General features: G+C 43.7%; 1 protein-coding gene across 10 annotated transcripts in view; it reads right to left on the bottom strand.

Annotated features, from left to right (window-relative positions):
* mybl1 (v-myb avian myeloblastosis viral oncogene homolog-like 1) overlaps positions 1-24,249 on the bottom strand; it is a 113,282-nt gene that overhangs the window by 67,082 nt on the left and 21,951 nt on the right. For 3 of the 10 annotated variants that reach the window (XM_070891477.1, XM_070891539.1, XM_070891531.1), the window contains exons 2-6: positions 17,100-17,269; positions 12,012-12,117; positions 11,620-11,691; positions 8,522-8,614; positions 6,738-6,958 (exon numbers count right to left, since the gene is read on the bottom strand). In XM_070891477.1, the coding sequence (XP_070747578.1) occupies positions 6,738-6,958; positions 8,522-8,614; positions 11,620-11,691; positions 12,012-12,117; positions 17,100-17,152 (545 nt within the window). In that variant the 5' untranslated portion in view covers positions 17,153-17,269. Of the gene's footprint in view, positions 1-6,737; positions 6,959-8,521; positions 8,615-11,619; positions 11,692-12,011; positions 12,118-13,140; positions 13,161-17,099; positions 17,270-24,249 lie in introns of those variants that run through there. The other 7 variants (XM_070891516.1, XM_070891510.1, XM_070891522.1 and 4 more) reach the window with 4 other exon arrangements.

The raw sequence follows: 24,249 nt of genomic DNA, 5'->3' as shown, positions 1-24,249 counted from the left end.
GTTTTGGTCTCCTAACTTGAGGAAGGACATTCTTGCTATTGAGGGAGTGCAGCAAAGATTCACCAGGACTGATTCCCAGGATGGTGGGACTGACCTATCAAGAAAGACTGGATCAACTGGGCTTGTATTCACTGGAGTTCAGAAGAGTGAGAGGGGACCTCATAGAAACGTTTAAAATTCTGATGGGTTTGGACAGGTTGGATGCAGGAAGAATGTTCCCAATGTTGGGGAAGTCCAGAACCAGGGGTCACAGTCTAAGGATAAGGGGTAAGCCATTTAGGACCGAGATAAGGAGAAACTTCTTCACCCAGAGAGTGGTGAACCTGTGGAATTCTCTACCACAGAAAGTAGTTGAGGCCAATTCACTAAATATATTCAAAAGGGAGTTAGATGAAGTCCTTACTACTCGGGGGATCAAGGGGTATGGCGTGAAAGCAGGAATGGGGTACTGAAGTTTCATGTTCAGCCATGAACTCATTGAATGGTGGTGCAGGCTAGAAGGGCTGAATGGCCTGCTCCTGCACCTATTTTCTATGTTTCTATTATAGGGATCAATTGTTAGACACTGGCTGTGATGACTGTGTGGCAATGAATAAAGATGTCCGCTTACCTAAACAGTCATCAAGTCATTTACACGAAAAATAAAAAGTGTTGGGGAAAACCAGCACCCGCTCCATTGTAATGCAAGGTTCCACTGCAGTTCATTTTTTCTCTTAAAAGCAAAATTAAACTTTCTAAATGACACAAGAAAACTTTTTAAATGTTGTTGGTATTTTTTCCATCTCTCTGCAGAACACAATACTTTAATTGACCAAATACAAAACAAAAAAACACAATACTGTCCTTGTATAAGAACTTGGTTGGGCCTCATCTAGAATCCAGTATCCAGTTTTGGTACCCTGACATGGTGGGTGACTATAGAGGCCCTAGAAAAGGTTGAGAGAAGGGCCATTACATTGATACCTAGTTTAAAGGCCCTTAGTGACCATGATAGGCTTAAAGTGCTGGGCTAGATACTCTGGAAAAGTGCAGAGGAGATTTTATTGAGCTCTTTAAAATAATGAAAGGATTAGATTTGGTTCATGCAGATATGTTACCTGAGTTAGATAGGTTAGGGAAAAACAGGGTTAGTTGTCAGGAGGTTTTTATTTTCACAGATTTGTCAACCTTTGGAGCAGAGAAGGTTAAGAGGAGATCTGATAGAGGTGTTCAAAATCATGAAGGGTTTTTAATAGAGTAAATTACATAGAATTTGCAGCACACCAACAAGCCAACTGGTCTATGCGGTGTTTATGCTCCATACGAGCCTCCTCCTACCCTACTTCATCTAACTCTATCAATATATCCTTCTATTCCTTTCTCCCGCTTGTACTTATCTAGCTTCCCCTTAAATGCATCTATGCTATTCGCCTCAACTACTCCTTGTGGTAGCAAGTTCCTCAATCTAACTACTCTCTGGGTAAAGAAGTTTCTCCATAATTCCTTATTGTATCTATTAGTGACAATCTTATATTTATGACCCCTACTTTTGGACACCCCACGAGTGGAAATATCTTCTCTACGTCTACCCTATTAAACCCCTTCATAATTTTAAAGACAGTTGAGGTCTCCTCTCAACCTTCTATTTTCTAGAGAGAAGAGCCCCTGCCTGTTCAGTTCTTGGTCTGTCCCCCTACACCTCCAGCACTTTCTCCTCTTTTGAACATCTCACCTTATTCCATCCCTCTCACCTCTCATTTAAAATTCTCGTTCTCTACCGTCCACCCAAGTTAAAAATGTTATCATGGATATATCCTCACTATTTTCCTCCCTTAGCCTATGCACAGAGAGACTTCTCATCCTCGGTGACTTCAACCTCCATCTCAATTCATCATTCTCTCTCTCTCCTGAGTTCACTACCCTCCTGTCCTCCCTGAATCTCTCCATCCATGTAAATTCCTCAACCCATATTCACAGTCACCCCCTTGACTTTGCCACCTCTCGTGGACTCGTTATTCCAACCGTGTCAATTAAAGATAAGGCCATATCTGACCATTTCCTTGTATCTCTTTCAACCCACATTGCCCCTTCCCCAATCGAAACCTACTTCCTTCTGCAAAAACTCTGGAAAAAACTCTCTCCTAACTCTCTTACAACTGCACTTATTAACTCCAAACTGTCCAACCTTTGGCCCTCCTTTCACAATGACATTTCTGCAGCCACCAATCTGCTCAACCACACCCTCACCACTACCTTTGATGCCCTTGTCCCTATTTAAACCATTTCTCTCTCCCACCCTGGCCGTTCCCCCCCGGTACAGCCCTCATCTTCGCTCCCCCAAGTCCAAAGGACGCAGACTTGAACAGATGTGGTGGACAACTGGTTTAGCCATTTAGCTAGATCTGGCTCGAACACAAAGTATTATCAGGTCCTACTCGTCTACAAAAGCTGCTCACTATTCCAGGATTATTCTGGAATGCAAAAATAATACCCGGCTACTATTCTCTACTGCTAACAGCCTTCTTAAACCACTCTCCCCTTTCTCCACCACACCAACGTGTGAGGAGCTCATGGACATCTTTGTCTCAAAGATTGAGACCATCCGATCAGCTGCCTCGGAGTTCCCTTCCTTCACCTAGCCCACAGGGCCAAACTTCATGAGGCTCCTACCTGCCCTAACTCTAAACTCACATCTTTCTCTAGTTTCTCTTTGATCTCCCTTCTTGACCTCTCCAAGCTCATCTTGTCCATGAAACCCACTTCCTGCTCCCTTGACCCTATTCCCACTAAACTGCTTCCCACCCAACTTCCATTTTTGGCTCCCATGTTAGCCGACATTGTTAACGGTTCTCTCTCCTCAGGTACTGTTCCCCTCACCTTCAAATTTGCGGTCATAACCCCCTCCTCAAAAAAAACAACCCTCGACCCCACTGTGCTTGCTAGCTATCGTCCCATCTCCAATCTTCCCTTCCTGTCCAAACTTGAACGTGTTGTCGCCTCCCAAATCCGTGACCATCTTTCTCTGAATTCAATGTTTGAATCCCTTCAATCTTGTTTACGCTCCTGCCACAGTACAGAAACAGCTCTCAAAGTCAAAGATACAAATCACATCCTTTGTGACTGTGATAAAGGTAAACTATCTCTCCTCGACCTTCTTGACCTGTCTGCAGCCTTCGGCATGGTTAACCACTCCATCCTTCTCCAACGCCTCTCCACCACCGTCCAGCTGGGTGGGACTGCACTCGCCTGGTTCCATTCTTATCTATCCAATCGTAGCCAGAAAATCTCCTCCAATGGCTTTTCTTCCCACTCCTGCATCGTTACCTCTGGTGTCCCCCAAGGATCTAATCTTGGCCCCCTCCTATTTCGCATCTATATACTGCCCCTTGGAGATATCATTCGAAAACGTGGAGTCCGTTTCCACATGTACCCTGATAACACCCAGCTCTACCTCTCCACCACTTCTCTCGATCCCTGTTTGGTATCTAAATTGTCAGACTGCTTGTCCGACATCCAGTACTGGATAAGCAGAAATTTTCTCCAATTAAATATTGGAAAGACCGAAGCCATTGTCTTTGCTCCCCACCACAAACTGTGTTCCCTAACCACTGACTCCATTTCTCTCCCTAGCATTTGTCTGAGGCTGAACCAGACTGTTCACCATCTAGGCGTCATATTTGAAATGAGTTTCTGGCCACACATCCGCGGCAGAACTAAAACCGCCTTTTTCCACCTCAGCAACATTGCCCGTAACAACAGCTTCTGCTGCTGAAACCCTCATCCATGCCTTTGTTACCTCTAGAGCTCCCTGGATTTCTAGGGACTTGCAGGGGAGGATAAAGAAAAAAAGGGAAACTTATGTCATATACGGATGGCTAAATATAATCTTTGGACGAATATAGAAAGTTTAGAGATAAAATTAAAAATGATATTAGGAATGCTAAGAGAGAGCATGAAAAATACTTGGCAAGTAAAAATAAGGAAAACCCAAAGTTGTTCTATAAATATATTAACAAGAGGATAACTAAAGAAAGGTTAGGGCCTATTAGAGACCATGTGGGTAATCTTTGTGTGGAGGTGGAAGATGTTGGTATGGTTCTTAATGAATACTTTGCGTCTGCTTTCACAAAGGAAAGGGGCAATGCAAATACTGCTATCGAGGAGGAATATGAAATTCTGGATGAAATAAACAGTGAGAAAGGAGGTATTAAGGGGTTTAGCAGCTTTGAAAGTAGATGTCCTCAGGCCCGGATGAAATGCATCCCAGGCTGTTGAGCGAAGTAAGAGGGAATAGCAGAGGCCTTGACCATCATTTTCCAGTCCTTTTTGGATTTGGGCATGGTGCCGGACAATTGGAGGATTGCTAATGTGGTACCCTTGTTTAAGAAGGGAGAAAGGGATAGGCCGAGTAATTACAGGCCTGTCAGCCTAACCTCAGTGGTGGGAAAATTATTGGAAAAAGTCCTGAACGATAGGATAAATCTACATTTAGAAAGGCAAGGATTAATTAGGGACAGTCAGCACGGATTTGTTAAAGGAAGATCGTGTTTGACTAACCTGACTGACCCTCATGGTTACCTCCTCAAAAAATTCAATGAGGGTAATGCATACGATGTAGTGTATATGGACTTTAGCAAAGCTTTTGATAAGGTCCCACATGGTAGACTGGTCACGAAAGTTAAAGCCCATGGGATCCAGGGCAAAGTAGCAAGTTGGATCCAAAATTGGCTTAGAGGTAGGAAGCAAAGGGTAATGAATGATGGATGTTTTTGTGACTGAAAGGATCTTTCCAGTGGGGTTCCACAGGGCTCAGTACTGGGTCCCTTGCTTTTTGTGGTATATATCAATGATCTAGGTTTGAATATAGGGAGTATGATTAAGAAGTTTGCAGATATCACTAAAATTGGCTGTGTGGTTGATAATGAAGAGGAAAGTCATGGACTGCAGGAGGATATCAATCTACTGGTCAGGTGGGCAGAGCAGTGGCAAATGGAATTTAATTAGGAGAAGTGTAAGGTAATGCACTTGGGGAGGGCTAATAAGGGTATACACATTAAGCGGTAGTCCACTTAATAGTGTAGATGAACAAAGGGACCTTGGAGTGCTTGCCCACAGATCCCTGAAAGTAGGTCAAGTGGATAAGGTAGTTAAGAAGGCATACGGAATGCTTGCCTTTATTGGCCGAGGCATGGAATACAAGAGCAGGGAGGTTATTCTGGTTAGGCCGCAGCTGGAGTACTGCGTGCAGTTCTGATCACCGTATTATAGGAAGGACGTGATTGCATCAGAGAGGGTGCAGAGGAGATTTACTAGGATGCTGCCTGGAATGGAGAATCTTAGCTATGAGGACAGATTGGGTAAGCTGGGTTTGTTCTCATTGGAACAGAGGAGGCTGAGGGGAGACCTCATTGAGGTATATAAAATTTTGAGGGGCCTGGATATAATGGGCCTATTTCCCTTGGTGGAGGGGTCAATTACGAGGAGGCATAGTTTTAAGGTTCAGAGGGGATTTGAGGGGAGGCTTCTTCATGCAGAGGATTGTGGGGGTCTGGAACTCACTGCCTGGAAGGGTGGTGAATGCAGAAACCCTCACCATATTTAAAAGATGCTTGGATGTGCACTTGAAGTGTTGTGACCTGCAGCGTTACGGACCTAGAGCTGGCAAGTACGATTAGACTGGATAACCTCTTGTTGGCTGGCGCAGATACAATGGTAAGTATTGCAGGGAATCGAACACGGCCAGGGTGATCTGCTGGACTAGTTCAGATCGCCTGGATAGGTCGGAGAGGAATTTCCCAGATTTTTTCCCCAATTGGCCTGGGTTTTTAAATCTGTTTTTTTGCCTCTTCCAGGAGATTACATGGCTCCGATTAGGGTGGAGTGTAGAATGTTGCGGTGCAGGGGGTGTCGCAGTTGTGTGGGGCGGACTGGTTGGGCTGGATGCTCTTTACCTTTCCGCCATTGTTCATAGGTTTATATGTAACCTTCAGGGCTGCTGACCGAGGACCGTGTGGCTTTTTGACGGCCGGCGCGGACACGATGGGCTGAAATGGCCTCCTTCTGCGTTGTAGATTTCTATGTTTCTATGTTAATCTCTAACCCTTTGCTTCCTCACTTTTAGTCTGGAAGCAAGTCTTCCTCGATTTCGAGGGGCTGCCTATGATGATGCTTCCTGTCTGTCAAGTAACTTTCATTCATTATCATACGCCTGATATTTTTTTTGAAACAAGCCACCCATGAGACAGCTTATCAAAGCCTCTTCTGAAATACAACACACCTCCAATTTTTTTAATCTTTCACATTTATAAGTTTTTCATAAAAATTCTATTTTGTTTTTGAAATCCTTATGAAGCCAAATATATTTCAGTTCTTTCCTCAATGTATTTGTGTAAGCCTGTTCCACATAACCACTAGGTATGAGTAAAACCTCCAAGTCACACCATCCTGACCTGGAAATATATCACCGTTCCTTCATCGTTGCTGGGTCAAAATCCTGGAACTCCCTCCCCAACAGCACTGTGGGAGTACCTTCACCACATGGACTACAAAAGGCATATTGTTGTGGCACTGCAGAAATAACTTTTACCTGCATAAAAATATTCTATAAATAACCTGGGAGTACTTGAACCTACCTGAATGCAAGTAGAAGACAAATATTCCATTCCTTAGCATCCACAAAGTCAAAGAAATTATAATTTCCTCTAACATTCTCAATCAAAACAGAAATTTTAAAAATTGTAAAAATAGACTAAGCATACCTTCCAGGAAGCAACTTTGCAATCTCAGCCCAGCGATTTCCCAGACGCTTATGTGCTTCATAAATGATTTTGTCTTCTTCTTCTGTCCAGGAGGATTTTTTAACTTCAGGATTTAAATGATTGTGCCACCTTTCCCGGCACTGTTTTCCAATCCTACCTTTTAGGTATTTGGCAATCAGTGACCATCGTTTTGGACCATATTTCTGAACTAACTCAATTACCTATGGTAAATGGGGATGTGGGCGGGGAGGGAAGCAAAGCTAAAAGTTTTATCACATCAAAAGTATGAGATTTCATACAATATTTAAAAAAAAATGAATGACCAAAATTATTTTTTGCTAAAATCAGTCTGCGAAAGCTCATGCGCCAATGCAAAAAAGGAAATCCTATATACAAGTTCATTTAGCTTTTGTGATAATAAAATTAGATTTGGTAAACTGAATTGCTTTGTGCCCTATTCTGTATTTTCTGACAATTTTCTTATTTCTTTACCCCTCCTTTATGCATTGGTCTGTATAATTCAGCTGTTCACTGTCTTAATCAGATGAACCATCATAGGAGCTGTTGAATTGAATGAGAGACAAACACTATTTATGCAGTTTCCTCTCCAGCCCACAAATCATGAAGTGTTTAAATATCTTGACTATTTGGTTACATTGGCAAATCCACTCCCCCCCCCACCCCCCACATTGCCACAGAGCTAATAGCAAGCACCTCTATTGTTAATAGATGAACTAGACATAACAAATTACCCACGGTGTTGCTTCAGCTGTAACTATGTGTCACTGAATGCTGATGCCCAAATAAAGAGTGCACAACATACATAGCAAATTTATTATAAATTGTTTTTCTCAAACCAAAATAACGAAGTTCTTCGAGGGGCTTTTTTGTGAGCAGACCGTTAGACTCAAGGCGTCCTGCCTCACCACTACAATCTGTATATGCAATGGAACTACATGAACCAAAGAACTAGGAAAACCTGACTATACCTGTATTTATATCCCAGGCATAGCAATTTTTGCTTACAGAAATGTCAATCAGAATAAAAACAATGACAGGAGATGGCTTATGTACTGTTAATTGGTAGCAATAACCGTTGTCTACTTCAGAGATGATACCAATTGTGACGTAATGTGCATCTGGATAGCTTCAGAAAACTAGCTTATTTTGATGGTTTATTCTATACAGATAATTATAGCATTCGTTCCCACAGTGGCAACTTTACATATATTAACATACTGTAAACCTGAATATGTGACCAACCAACCCAGATCTCCACTTCATGTCAAACCTAGATAGTGCATTCTCTCCTTCACAAAGACAATATAAATCTCTCCCAGAAAGCACTCAGAGACCATTTTTAAAGTTGTTACAATGCTAGGCAGAACAATAAATTTCTGTAAAAATACATAATATAAAAGATTCTCATGATCTGAAACAGGACTGATCCTCAGGTCTGACACACTGTGACATATCTGTGGATCGATCTGCAAAAAAATTACAAGAAAAAACAGCATACAGGATAGATTATGGAGACACCATAAAATCTAAAGTTGTATTTGCAAAAATAATTGAACAGTGACATGGCAGAAAAATAGGGTTATTTCCATTTTTGAGTGCACTCCATTCCATTGATTGAATGAATGACAACAATTAAAAACAGCTTTTTATAAAAACCCAGGACAAAGAAAATCAGGGTTTAACATTTAGAAAATTTTAATTTGAGATTAAGTATTAATAACAGCAGCATACTTCAAGAATTTTCACATTTATAATTATCTTACCTTTTGATCTTCCTCCTTAGTCCATGGTCCTTTTATTAGCTCTGGATTTAAAACCTTTTGCCACCTATGCTGACATTGAACATCTGTTCGGTTCTACAACATTTCAAAAGACCTTGATTAGAAGAAATGTAGCACCAGACATGCGCCATATTAAAAAGGTCATTTTCAATAACCAGAGGGAGAATTTCTACTGGCTTTACAACTGAAAACACAATTCACTAAAGGATCAAGGAATTTAATAGCATACCAGAGGACCTCTTGCGGAGTTGCTCAATAAATTGGAAGATTTTTTTTTAAATTCCATTCCTGGGATGTGGGCGTCAATGGCAAGGGCAGCATTTATTGCCCATCCCTTATTGCCTTCAAGAAGGTGCTGATGAGCCACCTTCTTGAACCGCTGCAGTCCGCGTAGAGAAGGTACTCTTGTAGTGCTGTTCAGGAGGGAGTTCCAGATTTTGACCAAGCGACAATGAAGGAACGGTGATATATTTCCAAGTTAGGATGGTTTGCAACTTGGAGGGGAACTTGCAGGTGATGGTGTTCACATGCGCCTACTGCCCTTGTCCTTCTAGGTGATAGAGGTCACGGGTTTGGGAGGTGCTGCCAAAGAAGCCTTGGCGAGTTGCTGCAATGTATCTTGTAGATGGAACGCACTGCAGCCACGATGCACCGGTGGTGGAGGGAGTGAATGTTGAAGGTGGTGGATGGAGTGCCAATCAAGTGGGTTGCTTTGTCCTGGATGGTTGAGCTTCTTGCGTGTTGTTGGAGCTGCACTCATCCAGGCAAGTCACACTCCTGACTTGTGCCTTGTAGATGGTGGAAAGGCTTTGGGGAATCAGGTGGTGAGACACTTACCTCAGAATACCCAGCCTCTGACCTACTCTCAATGCCACAGTATTTATGTGGCTGGTCCAGTTAAGTTTCTGGTCAATGGTGACCCAAGGGATGTTGATGGTGGGGGATTCAGCGATGCTAATGCCATTGAATGTCAGGGGGTGGTAGTTAGAATCTCACTTGTTGGAGATAGTCATTGCTTGGCACTTGTGTAGCACGAACGTTACTTGCCACTTATCAGCCCAAGCCTGAATGTTGTCCATAAGTCTTGTGCATTCAGGCATCGACTGCATCATTATCTGAGGAGTTGCGAATGGAATTGAACAGTGCGAAATCACCAGTGAACATCCCCACTTCTGACCTTATGATGGAGGAAAGGTCATTGATGAAGCAGCTGAAGATGGTTGGGCCTAGGACAACTACCCTGTGGAACACCTGCAGCAATGTCCTGGGGCTGAGATGATTGATCTCCAACAACCACACCATCTTCCTTTTTGCTAGGTATGACTCCAGCTTGGAGAGAATTTTCCTCCATATTCCCATTGACTTCATTAATGTTGCCTTGATGTCAAGGGCAGTCACTCTCACCTCACCTCTGGAATTCAGCTCTTTTGTCCAAGTTTGGACCAAAGCTGGGGGAAGAGTGTCCTGGCAGAATCCAAACTGAGCATTGGTGAGCAGGTTATGGGTGCGTAAATGCCACTTGATACCACTGTCAATGGCACTTTCCATCACTTTGCTGATGATTGAGAGCAGACTGATGGGGCGGTAATTGGCTGGATTAAATTTTTTCTGCTTTTTGTAGACAGGACATACCTGGACAGTTTTCGACATTGTCAGGTAGATGCCAGGGTCGTAGCTGTACTGGAACAGCTTGGCTAGAGGCACGGATAGTTCTGGAGCACAAGTCTTTAGCACAGTTAAAATGGGTTGCACAAGGTCCAAAATTGGTGAGCAGGATGAGTGCGCACACTTCCAACCAACAAGAGGCATCCTCTACCCAAGCCTGAAGCAGGCGTTATGCTTTTTGCATATGTAAATAAGGGGCTCAATGTCTACTTCAGGTCCCTGCTGCAACATCGGTTCATCTCGAGGCAGCCAGCGTCAGCTGCCACGGAGAAAACCAACTCTAAACGTCGAGCATGTAAAAAAAGGCAAGTACTAACCAGAATCATCGCTGCTCCCGGTCCCAACCGCCCAATCTCCCTCCTGACCTCTCCAACCCTCAATTCTTCCCTCCGGTCCCTGAAGTCTTTCTCCACAACCCATCCAATTTTGATCCCCGACCCCCTATGTCAATTCCCTTCATGACAGCAGTCCTGACAACGCCCCCCATTCCCCCCCCCCCCCCCACAGCACTCCCGAGGCCCACGATCTACTTACATGTGAGTCATTGCGCTCGCAGCAGCACAAACTTGGACGGCCTACCTGATGCTGCTTCCTACAACAGCGCCAGCTTCACAATGAGGTCTGAGGCCAAATATCCAGGTCTCCTCAGACCTCACCATCTGTGCACTGAGGAATAATGCTGCGCGAATGGACAGTCTCAGATTTAACCCCATACTGTTGTATAAGAGGAGCATTATACAATGGGACAGAATTTGCTGGCAAAATAACGACGTGATTATTATGTAAATCGATCAGCAATTTGTGGCATGGAAGAGATAACCAGTGAGTTATGAATCGGCACAAATTGCTGGGAGATTTGCACGGGTAGCCAAGTGAAAACAGCAGCTTGCTGTCAATCTCCATGAATTTCAAGAAATTACATTTGCGCAATAATTCTTTTCCCCTCTATTTCTCTTTCTGTACCTGATTTAACTCTAATTCACATTATTTCCTTCTCAGTCGCTCCTCTGTTTCTTTCTCAATCCTTAAATCTCATTGGTTAAACAAAATGCCCCGTTCCAGCAGATTCTGGGCCAATGTACTGATATCAATGCATTATTCTCCTGCTAAGAAGATTTGTCCCTTTACAGTCACAAGCTCTAATTGATGCAAATAGGCAATCCAAGGTAAATTAGAGGTTACTTCTTGTTTAAAGTTTAAGATTAGCAGCTGCTTAACTTCTTTCCTTTTCTGAAAACGGTGTTTCTTTCTCTTGTATTCAAGTTACTTTTTTAAATTGCTGCTAGAAGTTTCTCCAGCTCTCAAGGAGTAAAAGTGTTATCCCCCTCTTTAATTGATGGCTTCAGTGATCATGTATATCATGGTTTTCAAAGCAAAAATCACAAAATGTAATTATTAAAAATTCTTTTACTTACAAGAAAATGACTAGCAATGAAATTCCAATCTTCTGTACCATGTTCTTCTACCAACCTCTTTAACTTCTCATCCTGTTTATTACAAATGAGGGAATATAGGGTATTCACTATTAGCAGAGGTTACGACAGAAACTAACACAGCCAAGAATTTTAAGTTATTTGGCTGAAAGCATCTGTTAATTGGTTCAACCATGAGAATTCATACAGAAACCAAGTTAAGGTTTTTAGTGCTTCAGTAATTTATCACAACAGTCAAAATAGATTTGAACTATAAAATTATTTCCTGTAGAAGTTTAGTTCTGTAATTATACAACATTATCTTCATATTGCGATAGCTAAATGGTAGATCAAAAAAGCCACGCATATATTCTATTAGGACCATTCAGATTTACCTCATCAGGTATCCATTTAACTTTGTTACAGAGCTTCTTTGTACCTTTCTGTTGAGGCATGTCATAGTCACGATCTTGAAAAAGATGCTCATCATCATCATCTTCACTGTTTCCAAAAGACAGATGTTCATGCATTATTTTACACATTGAAATTAGTGACTAGAATGTTCAAGACTATTTAAGTCCATATTGGTGAAAATAAAATTAAATTGTACAAGGTTTCACTCTCTCTCCAAAACAATGACACTAAAAATTCATAAGGTACACAAATTTCTAGATTTATATAAAACAGGTTTAGAAAAAGGTTAGTCAAGATTTTGGTCTAAGCCACACAAGTGTGTACATTGGAGCAGAGTTTAAATGTTTACAAAAGCAAAATACTGTGGATGCTGGAATCTGAAATAAACACAGAAAATGCTGGCAATCTCAACAGGTCGGGCAGCATCTGTAGAGAGAAACAGAGTTAACATTTCAGGTCAATGATCCTTCATCAGAATGTCAGTTAACTCTGTTTCTCTCCAGATGCTGCCTGATCCGCTGAGATTTCCAGCATTTTCTATAAATGTTTATATCCATTTGCAAATATCTCAAGTCACTGATACTAGGTGCTTTAATTTAGGATTTATCCACCAACAATGCCAAGGCCAGGTCTTTCCAAACCTCCAGGCGCACAAAAATTCAAACAGGACAAACTAGAAAAGAAGAAATGCAATTAAACTAATCTTAATTTGAATTGAGCAATTTTTGAACTATTTAATGACATTAAGCACTAAATTCTGACTTTACTATTAATTACATTGCTTAATTCAAATTATTGGCTAATTCACATTTTAGCACAAAAAGCGACTGAATTATCAGTAGTAGATTGTAAAGACATAGCTCCTTCATCTTTATGGGCCAGATTGGCAGGTGTTAAACCCAGACATGGCTCCCTGAAAGTGTTGATTTTCCTAGGGTATGTTTCCATGGGTACCTACATCAAGGTGGTACCTCACGCAAGTGCCCATTCTTTACTCATGTCAAGACAGAAAGTAGTAGGAATCATAGGAATAGGAGGTCAGTCAGCCCCTTGAGTGTGTTTTGCCATTGAATTAGATCATGGTTGATCTGTACAACTCCATTTACCCACCTTTGATCCACATCCATTGATATCCTTATCCAATAAAAATTGGTCTGCCTTGGTCTCGAAATTGGCCTAGTATCCACAGCCTTCTTTTTTGGGGGGTGGGGGAGTTGGAGGGAGAGAAGAGGATTCAAGCCAAGTTTGCTGATGATACAAAGATGGGTGGGAAAGCAAATTGTGAGGAGGACACAAAACATCTGCAAAGGAATATAGACAGGCTAAGTGAGTGAGCAAAAATTTGGCAGATGGAGTATAATGTGGGAAAATGTGAGGTTATCCACTTTGGCAGAAAAAGATAGAAAAGCAAATTATAATTTAAATGGAGAAAAATTGCAAAGTGCTGCAGTACAGAAAAACCTGGGGGGTCCTTGTGCATGAAACACAAAGTTAGTATGCAGGTACAGCAAGTAATCAGGAAGGCAAATGGAATGCTGTCCTTTATTACAAGGAGGATAGAGTATAAAAGCAGAGAAGTCCTGCTACAACTGTACAGGGTATTGGTAAGGCCACACCTACAGTACTGCGTACAGTTTTGGTCTCCATAGTTAAGGAAGGTTATACTTGCATTGGAGGCTATTCAGAAGGTTTACTAGGTTGATTCCGGAGATGAGGGGGTTGACTTATGAAGATAGGTTGAGTAGGTTGGGACTATACTCATTGGAGTTCAGAAGAATTAGAGGTGATCTTATCGAAACATATAAGATAATGAGGGGGCTCGACAAGGTGGATGCAGAGAGGATATTTCCACTCATAGGGGAAATGAAAACTAGGGGACATAGTCTCAGAATAAGGGGCTGCCCATTTAAAACTGAGATGAGGAATTTCTTCTCTCAGAGGGTTGTAACTCTGTGGAATTCTCTGCCCCAGAGAGCTGTGGAAGCTGAGTCATTGAGTATATTTAAGGCAGAGATAGACAGATTTTTGAGCGATGAGAGAGTAAAGGGTTATGGGGAGCGGGCAGGGAAATGAAACTGAGTCCATGATCAGACCAGTCATGTTCTTATTAAATGGCGGAGCCGGCTCGACGGGCCAGGTGGCCTACTCCTGCTCCTATTTCTTATGTTCTATGCAGTTCTGGATTTCCACAACCTTCGTGAAAAATTTCACTTCCAAATAACCTAGCTCTAATTTTAAAGATGATGTCCCTTTGTTTCAGATTCCCTCACCAGAGGAAATAGTTTCTGTATCTACCCTATCCAAGCCTTTTATCATTTTAAACACCTCAATTAAATCACTCAAGGAAGTAACAAGCCAAGTTGAAGAACGTAAGAACTTCAGAATTAGGAGCAGGATAGGCCATACGGCCCCTCGAGCCTGCTCCGCCATTCAATAAGATCTTGGCTGATCATCTACCTCAACTCCACTTTCCTGCACCGTCCCCATATCCCTTGATTCACTTAAATATTCAAAAATATAACAATCTTTGTCTTGAATATACTCAAAGACTGAGCCGCCACAGCCCTCTGGGGTAGAGAATTCCAAAGATTCACGACTAAGTAAAGAAGTTTCTCCTCATCTCAGTCCTAAATGGCCATCCCCTTATTCTGAGACTGTGACCCCTGGTTTTAGACTCCCCAGCCAGAGGAAACATCCTCCCTGCATCTACCCTGTCAAGCCCTGTAAGAAATTTGTATGTTTCAATGAGATCACCTCTCATTCTTCTAAACTCTAGAGAATATAGGCCTTGTCTACTCAATCTCTCATCATAGGACAATCCTCCTATCCCAGGAATCAGTTTGGTGAACCTTTGTTGCACTCCCTCTATGGCAAGTATATCCTTCCTTAAGCAAGGAGACCAAAACTGTACACAATACTCCAGGTGCGGTCTCACCAGGGCCCTATATAATTGCAATAAGATGTCCTAACTCTCATTCTCAAATCAGCTTTCTTAACTGCTTGCTGTACCTGCATGTTAACTTTCAGTGATTCATGTACAAGGACACCCAGCATCCAACATTTCCCAATTGCTCATCATTTTAAAAATGCTCTGCTTTTCTATTTTTCCTACCAAAATGGGTAACTTCACATTTCTCCACATTATATTCTATTTGCCATGTTCTTGCTCATTCACTTAGCCTGTCTATATCCCCTCGAAGCCTGTTTGCATCCTCCTCACAACTTACATTCCCACATAGCTTTGTATCATCAGCAAACTTGGTTACATTACATTTGGTCCCCTCATCCAAATCATTATATCGATTGTGAATAGCTGGGGCCCAAGCACCGATACTTGCTGCACCCCACTAGTTACAGCCTGCCAATCCAAAAATGACCAGTTTATTCTTACTCTCTATTTTCTATCCGTTAACCTGTCCTCATAAATTAAAAATTTAGTCCCATTATCATTCTGGTGAATCTGCACTGTACCCTTTCCAAAGCCAATATATCCTTTGAGGTTCTGTGCACAAAACTGAAGGTATTACTCCATATAGGGCTTGAACAAGACAGTACAATTGAAGCACAACTTCCTCCCCTTTATATTCCAGCCCCCTTGAGATAGAGGCCAACATTCCATTAGCCCTTTTGAATACTTTTTGTACTGGTCATTAGCTTTTAGTGATTTGTATACCTGGACAACCAAATCCCTTTGCTCCTCCATGGTTCCTAGTCTCTCCCCATTAGGAACATATGTCAATTTGTCTTTTTTGGATTCAAAGTGATGACCTTATACTCTCCCACACTGAACTCAATCTGCCAGAATTTTATCCACTCACTTCATCTGTATATGTCCCATCGCAACGTCCTGCCCTCAACTACACAACTTACTGTGCCTCCCAATTTAGTGTCACCTGTGAACTTGGATATACAACTTTATGCCTCCAATCAAGTCATTGATATATATGGTGAAAAGCAGAGGCCCCAGTACACCAGTGGTCACATCCTGCCAGTGAATATTTTCTTTACCCCTACTCTGTCTCCAAACTCACAACCAATTACCATCCCATGTCACCAATTACCTCAAATTCTGTGCACTTTTATTTTCGATAATATTTTCTTGTGTAAAACCAGATCAACGGCCTCTGGAAGTCCATATAGACAACTTTCATATACATTTCCCTATCTGCCAGGTTAGTGACCTCTTCAAAAATGTCAATTAGATTAGTCAGACATGACTTTTACAATTCCATGTCAACTCTCTTTGATCAGCTGATACTTGTTCAAGTGCTCAGTCACTCTGATCTGATGACAGATTCCAGTAACTCCCCACAATTGATGTTAAACTGGCAGGTCTGTAGTTTCTCGTTTCTCCCTCACTCCTCTCCTAGTTAATAGAGCGGCATTTGCAATTTTCCAATCCAATGGCAGAGTTGCCAAATCTAGAGTATTCAAAAATGATGAGTAATCATTCTACATATCCCCACCTGTTTCTTTTAATACCCTAGACTGGAAATCCTGGAGATGTATCTATCTTAAGTCCCATTATTTCCTCCATTATAATTTTCTTACTTATATTAAATCCAGTTAGTTACTTCCCATAACTTATTTTTATGTTCGTTTGTACTGCTGGTATTTTGTCCTCTTCCTCAACTATGAAAACAGATGCAAGATCTGGCTCATTGGATATGTGTCAGCCTTGACTCAAGAGGTAGTACTCTCGCCTCTGAATCAGAAGATTGTGGATTCAAGCCCCACTTCAGGGATTTGAGCACTTAATCCAGGCTGATACTTCAGAGCATTACTGTTGGGAGCATAGTCTTTCAGACGAGGTGTTAAACCAAGGTCCCATCTGCTCTCTCTCCAGTTGGATGTAAAAGATCCCATGACACTAGTCAAAGAAGAGCAGGGGAGTTCTCAGAGTGTCTTGCTCAATTCTTAGCCCTCAATACTTAATTGACTGTAGAGCACTTTGGGACATCCTGAGATTGTGAAAGGTGCTTATCCTTTTATATGTAGTCTGCAAATCCTAGGAATCTAACTGACAAAATCAAGGCAACTCAAGTTTGATTTGCACATATATTTCTTACTTGTTGGTTTGTCCTGTTTTAATTTCCTGGCCTGAGAGACATGGAGAACCCATTATTGCTGCTGTTGTCTCATTTGTGGATAAATCCTAACTCACAACATCAAGATCTGTTAGTATCCGCAGTATGAGATATATTATCCTGCGAGGCTCCATGGTATGCACCTAAGCAGCCTGTAAAAACAAATTAAAAGTTTCGACACTCCCAATTTAAAAAAAACTCAGAAAAGGTCCTGATCCTTAATATTTCTATGTCGCTTTTCCCTTAAAAAGGACTTGTTTAGCATTTTCCTTTGAAGTTTTCAAAATAGAAAAAAGGAAAAAGCCTTAGGCCCACACAGCCAGTCTGTGTTTTTGACTTGAACTCAATTCTATTGATGAGCCTTCTTAACAGATTCCTCAATGCCTTCCGTCCAGAAGGCAAATCTTGAACTCAAATATTCTGTTCGCTTCAATGGTTATGCAACTTGTTCCACAAGTCTATTTCCCTTTTAAAAATATACAAAGTCCAAATGACTTCCCTTTTAATTCTATCCTAATCTTTGCCATGTCTACATAACATGAATTTCTTCTTCCATTCAGAGATAATGGGCCAAGTTTGCTCCCATGCTTAGAACAGCGCAACTCCGTGAGCTGCACCGACTTTTTAAGAACAAAAATCGCGCCTAAAACTTACCTTGCAATTCTCCCCGCAGCTGGAACGATGAAGGCCCTCGGCGTGGTGCAGCACAAGGGGTGGGGGGGGGGCGGAGCCAGGACCCGGCGCTGAAAGCAGTGCCAGAACCTCTGCACATGCGTGCTAGAGTGTGCGCGCATGTGCAGTAGCTCCTCGCCCCCGAATCTGTGCAGGCTGCGTGGGTGTCAATCATTTGAACGCTCCTAAATGCCGGGTTTAAACGTATACAATTTTTTTTTAAACCGAAAACCTCGGAGTGATTTTTGAACAAGTCGACCAAATGAGCAAGATCTGAGAACGTGTATATAATATTTTAATATTTAGGATCATCTAGCTATTTTGAGTAGTCTTGGCTGTGCACCCAGCTTACTTGAATATAAATGCATCTTCCTATTCGAAGTGGAGTTCTAACTAGTTGAAAACTAGTCAGAGGGAAGTCACAATGACTACTTATTTGAAGAACAGGATCTCCTGTGGCTACAAGTGCAGACTTCAAAGTTTGAGTGACGGGTGCTATAATTGCCCGAAGAACGCCGTCCCTTGCCCTGGCCGAATGGGCTCCCCGCCGCGACCTGCGGGAACAGTGCCTGCCGCTTTCAGCCGGGAGTACTAGAAAGAACATAAAGTCTGTAATAAATGAGTTTAAGGTAAGTTTCTGGAGAGAAAATGATTGAAGGGTATGGGGAAAAGCTGGGTTTCTGGGGTTGAGATTATTTAAAAAGGGATGGGCTTGTTCCTAAACATGTGTCTGTTCTCCCTCATCCCATGGAGTTGTGTGTTTTTGCATTAATTTCTGAAGAAGCAATCACAATGAGCTTTCTCACAGTGGCTCAGCCATTTGGGGGGGGTTACAATGACAAAGCTAAAAATGTATTGTTGTGCAGACAGCTTCAAATAATTTGATAAACTATACAAAAATCACTTGAGGGTGTAAAGATCTTGTGTTACTGGATGTTTTAAAGTACTTTATGCAGCTTTTATCTCCACCAACCTGTTGGATGTAAATTTGTGTTAGTTTACCAAAGATTCTGTAAAAGCAATCAATATGGTAAAGGAGGGGCAGTTCTGAAGCTTGTCTGATTTAGCAATGCATTAAGTAGTAAGCTTGTAATCCAAGACGTACATTCGGAGGAACTGGCTAAGAAAGTCAGCTGTGATTAGGCATGTCAACAGTTAATTAGCAAATTTACTACGTTAAAAAATAGTTATGGTGTGGGATAGAAACATAGAAAATAGGTGCAGGAGTAGGCCATTCGGCCCTTCTAGCCTGCACCGCCATTCAATGAGTTCATGGCTGAACATTCAACTTCAGTACCCCATTCCTGCTTTCTCGCCATACCCCTTGATCCCCCTAGTAGTAAGGACCTCATCTAACTCCTTTTTGAATATATTTAGTGAATTGGCCTCAACAACTTTCTGTGGTAGAGAATTCCACAGGTTCACCACTCTCTGGGTGAAGAAGTTCCTCCGCATCTCGGTCCTAAATGGCTTACCCCTTATCCTTAGACTGTGACCTCTGGTTCTGGACTTCCCCAACATTGGGAACATTCTTCCTGCATCTAACCTGTCTAACCCCGTCAGAATTTTAAACGTTTCTATGAGGTCCCCTCTCATTCTTCTGAACTCCAGTGAATACAAGCCCAGTTGATCCAGTCTTTCTTGATAGGTCCGTCCCGCCATCCCGGGAATCAGTCTGGTGAACCTTCGCTGCACTCCCTCAATAGCAAGAATGTCCTTCCTCAGGTTAGGAGACCAAAACTGTACACAATACTCCAGGTGTGGCCTCACCAATGCCCTGTACAACTGTAGCAACACCTCCCTGCCCCTGTACTCAAATCCCCTTGCTATGAAGGCCAACATGCCATTTGCTTTCTTAACCGCCTGCTGCACCTGCATGCCAACCTTCAATGACTGATGTACCATGACACCCAGGTCTCTTTGCACCTCCCCTTTTCCTAATCTGTCACCATTCAGATAATAGTCTGTCTCTCTGTTTTTACCACCAAAGTGGATAACCTCACATTTATCCACATTATACTTCATCTGCCATGCATTTGCCCACTCACCTAACCTATCCAAGTCGCTCTGCAGCCTCACAGCATCCTCCTCGCAGCTCACACTGCCACCCAACTTAGTGTCATCCGCAAATTTGGAGATACTACATTTAATCCCCTCATCTAAATCATTAATGTACAGTGTAAACAGCTGGGGCCCCAGCACAGAACCTTGCGGTACCCCACTAGTCACTGCCTGCCATTCTGAAAAGTACCCATTTACTCCTACTCTTTGCTTCCTGTCTGACAACCAGTTCTCAATCCATGTCAGTACACTACCCCCAATCCCATGTGCTCTAACTTTGCACATCAATCTCTTGTGTGGGACCTTGTCGAACGCCTTCTAGAAAGTCCAAATATACCACATCAACTGGTACTCCCTTATCCACTCTACTGGAAACATCCTCAAAAAATTCCAGAAGATTTGTCAAGCATGATTTCCCTTTCACAAATCCATGCTGACTTGGACCTATCATGTCACCTCTTTCCAAATGGTGTAATCATTTTCAAAACATTATATAGTGATTGATTTATTGATCATTTATTATTGATGCTGGCTCTTTATTTGTAAAAGTAAAGTATTTAATGCTTGTAAACTTCACTCCCCACCCCCACCGCCCCCCCATCTCTCATTCCCTGAGCCTGATTTCTAAAGTGTAGGTAAGGTATTTCTGAGCATACAAAAATCTACATTTACTCCATTCTAAGTTAGTTTGGAGTAAGTTTTCGCTGCCTAAACTTGCAAAACAGGCGCAAGTGGCTGGACATGCCCCCTTTTGAAAAAAAAACTGTTCTAAAATGAAACTATTCTAACTCACTAGAACTGGAGCAAACTAAATGCCGAGAATTGCAATTTCTAAGATGCTCCATTCTAAACTAGTTGCTCCAAAAAAAAATAGGAGCAACTCAGGCTGAAACTTGAGCCCTAGTAGTGCACACCAACAGATCAAGTATAGTAGTGGAGGGATGAAAGGAGTCAGCGACAATAGAAAGCAGGTGGAAAACGGCAGAGCAAAAGGTCATTTGCAGCATTGGAGCAGAATACAGATCTAGATCGGAACTGGAAGTAACAGATCAGAGCTAGTTCCTTATAGACTGAAAAATCCTCAACAGAGCAGAAAACTGAAGGAGACCTCCAAAGAGACCAAAAGAGCCTGGCTGGATACAACTGAGGAGGCCATCAACAGGGATGTGGTGAGCAGAACCTGGATCCAGTGCAGGAAATGATTCAATGATCTCATGAGGTCAGGAAAGGTGAGTGCAATGCCACACTCACCTACATCCTGATGTGCCTGTCACCACATCCCTATCACTCTGCCTTCCCAAGCCTACTCCTGCACATCATTCTTTACACCAACATACCTTGCAAGTCTACCCATTCCCCTCTCTCTATGTACATACTCACATCCCCAACTGACTAACCGACACCAACCCCCCCCACCCCAACACTCGCCCTCATCCTAATGCAATCATAGCAAGTAACAGCACAGCAGCAGGCCATTTGGCATTCGCACCCACTCCCTCAGTCACTCTCTACAGATCCATTCCTTACACTCAAACTTTTTTTTTTTCTCCTGCAAGGAGGGAAAGAAGAATCACCCAGAATATGCAGGCGAGACAGGACTGGATGTGGTCCTCCAGTCGTCACCCAACTAACACCAGCAGAGGAGGGGGCTCTGGAAATCTCAGGGGTTAGAGAGATGCTGGTGGGAGACATCCCAGCAACCTGATAACAGAAACACATCTCATACAGCCACGGGGCATATAGCAGTCACTCATATGGTGACTGATATCAGCAGCCAGTGTGCATAATGGTGAATCATGTGCATAATGATGTTATACATTATTATAACAAGTCTAATTCATCTCTTTACACTCCCACGGGTCCATCAACTGTCCCCCCCCCCTACCGTCCAGCCGGAGGAGGAATATAACTCCTCAGAGGAACCTCCAGCCTTCCAAGAGTGCAGCGTCAGTAGACCCAAGTGTACCCAGCACCAGCGCAGATATGCACACATTGGTGGGTCCTTTGCACATAGAGTTCTCAACTGGTGTCTCACAATTCACAAGTGAGCAAGAGCAGGTGGCGTTGTCAGGGACTGCATTGGAGACTCCTTGCCAGAGGACGCAGGTGGCTCCAGGCTCTGCTGAGCTGCATGCAGACACCGAGCCTCGGGATGTGGGGGCATTGAGAAATAGGGTGACCTTGGAGGGGCAGCAACAATTGTATGAGGCTCTGGCATCTTTTGCAGTCGCGATGTCTGCAAATGTGCAGGGAATGGAGGAGTCCATCTCCAACAAAAGCTCCATGTCACAGGCGATGGCGACAATGTGCTGTCCCATGGGAAGGATGGCCACCTGCATGGAGCAGCAAATACTCCAGCCACATGAACACATACTCATTGTGGACAACAGATGACAGGTGCTCATAGACCTCCTCTGTAGGAGGGATATAAACAAAGACTTGGGCGTTCATCGCCCACTGCTGTGCAGCAAGGTGCTCTCCAGCTCTTTGCTAGCAGGGAAGTGAGAATGGCCTGTGAGGGAGATGATGGCGAGGGGAGACATGGAAATGGGGGCTCTTCTCAAAGCTCTCCCACTTCTCCCCACTGCCACCCCCTCAGCCACAGCCCCACATGCTTCCTCGGAGGAGGAACAGAATTTGCCGGAGCCCTCACAGGCTCCAAAACTCAGAGGGTCTGTCAAAAGTGTCCAACGAGTCACAGCAGGGTGGTGAGCAGCCTGCCTGACACAGGGGTTGCACTTTGTAGAAGCACCCAGAAAAGAAAAATGACATGGGTATATAAAAAAAAGTGAGTGTTAAGTTGGTTATTTTGATAACCGACAAATATATTTCTTTGCACCACTTTCCGATCTTGTCCATTTTTGTCAGCTTCCTTGGAATTGGCTTTGTCATTTGGAGTGAATGCTGAGATATTACTTAACATTGAGCACTGGGGGTTTGGGTGAGAGGAATGGCTTGGTCATTGTAGGGATGCTTTATGGTGTTGTTTGGGGGGGGGAGGGGGTTGTGGGGGAGTGGCGGTGGTGGGGAACTTAGTACAGCATGTGGCAGCATTGGAGCAAGTAAATTTGGCCATGATGAGGCCATCCCGGGCAGCAATGTGCGCCGCTGCTGGTGTCATCTCCAACTCGGCTTCCTCCTCATCTTCCACGTGCTCCTCCCAAGAGGCGGTGGGCTCTGCGCCTTGCTCCTCCTGCAGCTCCAATCCTCGCTGCTGCGCTATGTTGTGTAGCGCACAGCAAACAACGCCGATTCTGGAGACCTTGGCTAGTGCGTACTGAAGGGCTTCTCCAGATCTATCAAGGCATCTGAAGCGCATCTTCAGCATGCTTACTGCTTGCTCTATGACACATCTGGTGGAGATGTGGCTCTCATAACACTCCTCGGCCTCAGTACTCGCCGTCCTCAAGGGTATTATGAGCCACATCTTCAGTGAATAGCCCTGGTCTCCAAGCAGCCAGCCGGTAAGTCTGTTTGGAGGGGGCGAAGAAAGGTGGACTGTATGAAAGTCATGACAGCTACCAGGGAATCTGCCGCACACATACATGATCGTCATTTTATGGTTGCAGACGAGCTGCACATTCAGCGAGTGGAAGCCCTTGCAGTTCACAAACACTCCTGGGTGATGATGGGGTGCCTTCATGCCACATGTGTGCAGTTGATGACGCCCTGCACCTGTAGGTCTGGCTATCGGGCCTCCACACCTCCACCCCCCCGCCCCCCCCCCCCCCCCTCCACCAGCGTCGATCGGAACACCTCCAGCGGCGGCAGATGGGCCTCTCCTCCACGACGGAGTCTGGGCTTAGTCGGCGACAGCTGGACCTCCTGCGGTGACAGGCGACCGGGTCGGCTGGCCTCCCCCCTTCCTTCAGTGACGACTGGACCTCTCCTTCTCCACGGATGACCTGGCTTCCTCTCCTACTCCAGCACATGGTGAGTACCATGGCTGTGACCCCCTGCTCTCCCACTCTGAACCTCAGTGGGCCACTGACCCTCCCAATGCCTGCCCCTAACCAAGCCATGGACCATCTACCATCAAGGGCGCTACCCAGCGTTGAGCCTGCGGCCAACATCTCGCCGTAGGCAACGAGGCCCATACAGCAGTGCCTGGTCTCCAGTCGCCTTAGACCCCCTTGCCACTGGACCAAGACCTTGCTCAGCTAAGCCCGTGTGCAATGACCATCCCACGTTAAAAGAACTCACGCACAGGCATCTAACATGAAGTTCGGGACCCGGAACATCAGGACCCTCATGGACAATCCCAACAGCGACAGACTGGAATGCCGCACTGCCATAGTTGCCCGGGAACTTAGACGCTTTGATATAGACATCGCCACCCTAAGCGAGACCCGGCGGGCAGTGGCAGGCCAGCTCAAGGAACAAGGTGGAAAGGGAAACC

The sequence above is a fragment of the Pristiophorus japonicus genome, chromosome 1 (assembly GCF_044704955.1).
Source record: "Pristiophorus japonicus isolate sPriJap1 chromosome 1, sPriJap1.hap1, whole genome shotgun sequence".
Lineage (NCBI taxonomy): Eukaryota > Metazoa > Chordata > Chondrichthyes > Pristiophoridae > Pristiophorus > Pristiophorus japonicus.
The sequence above is the reverse complement of the archived record's forward strand: the minus strand, read 5'-3'. Positions and strand labels throughout refer to the sequence as shown.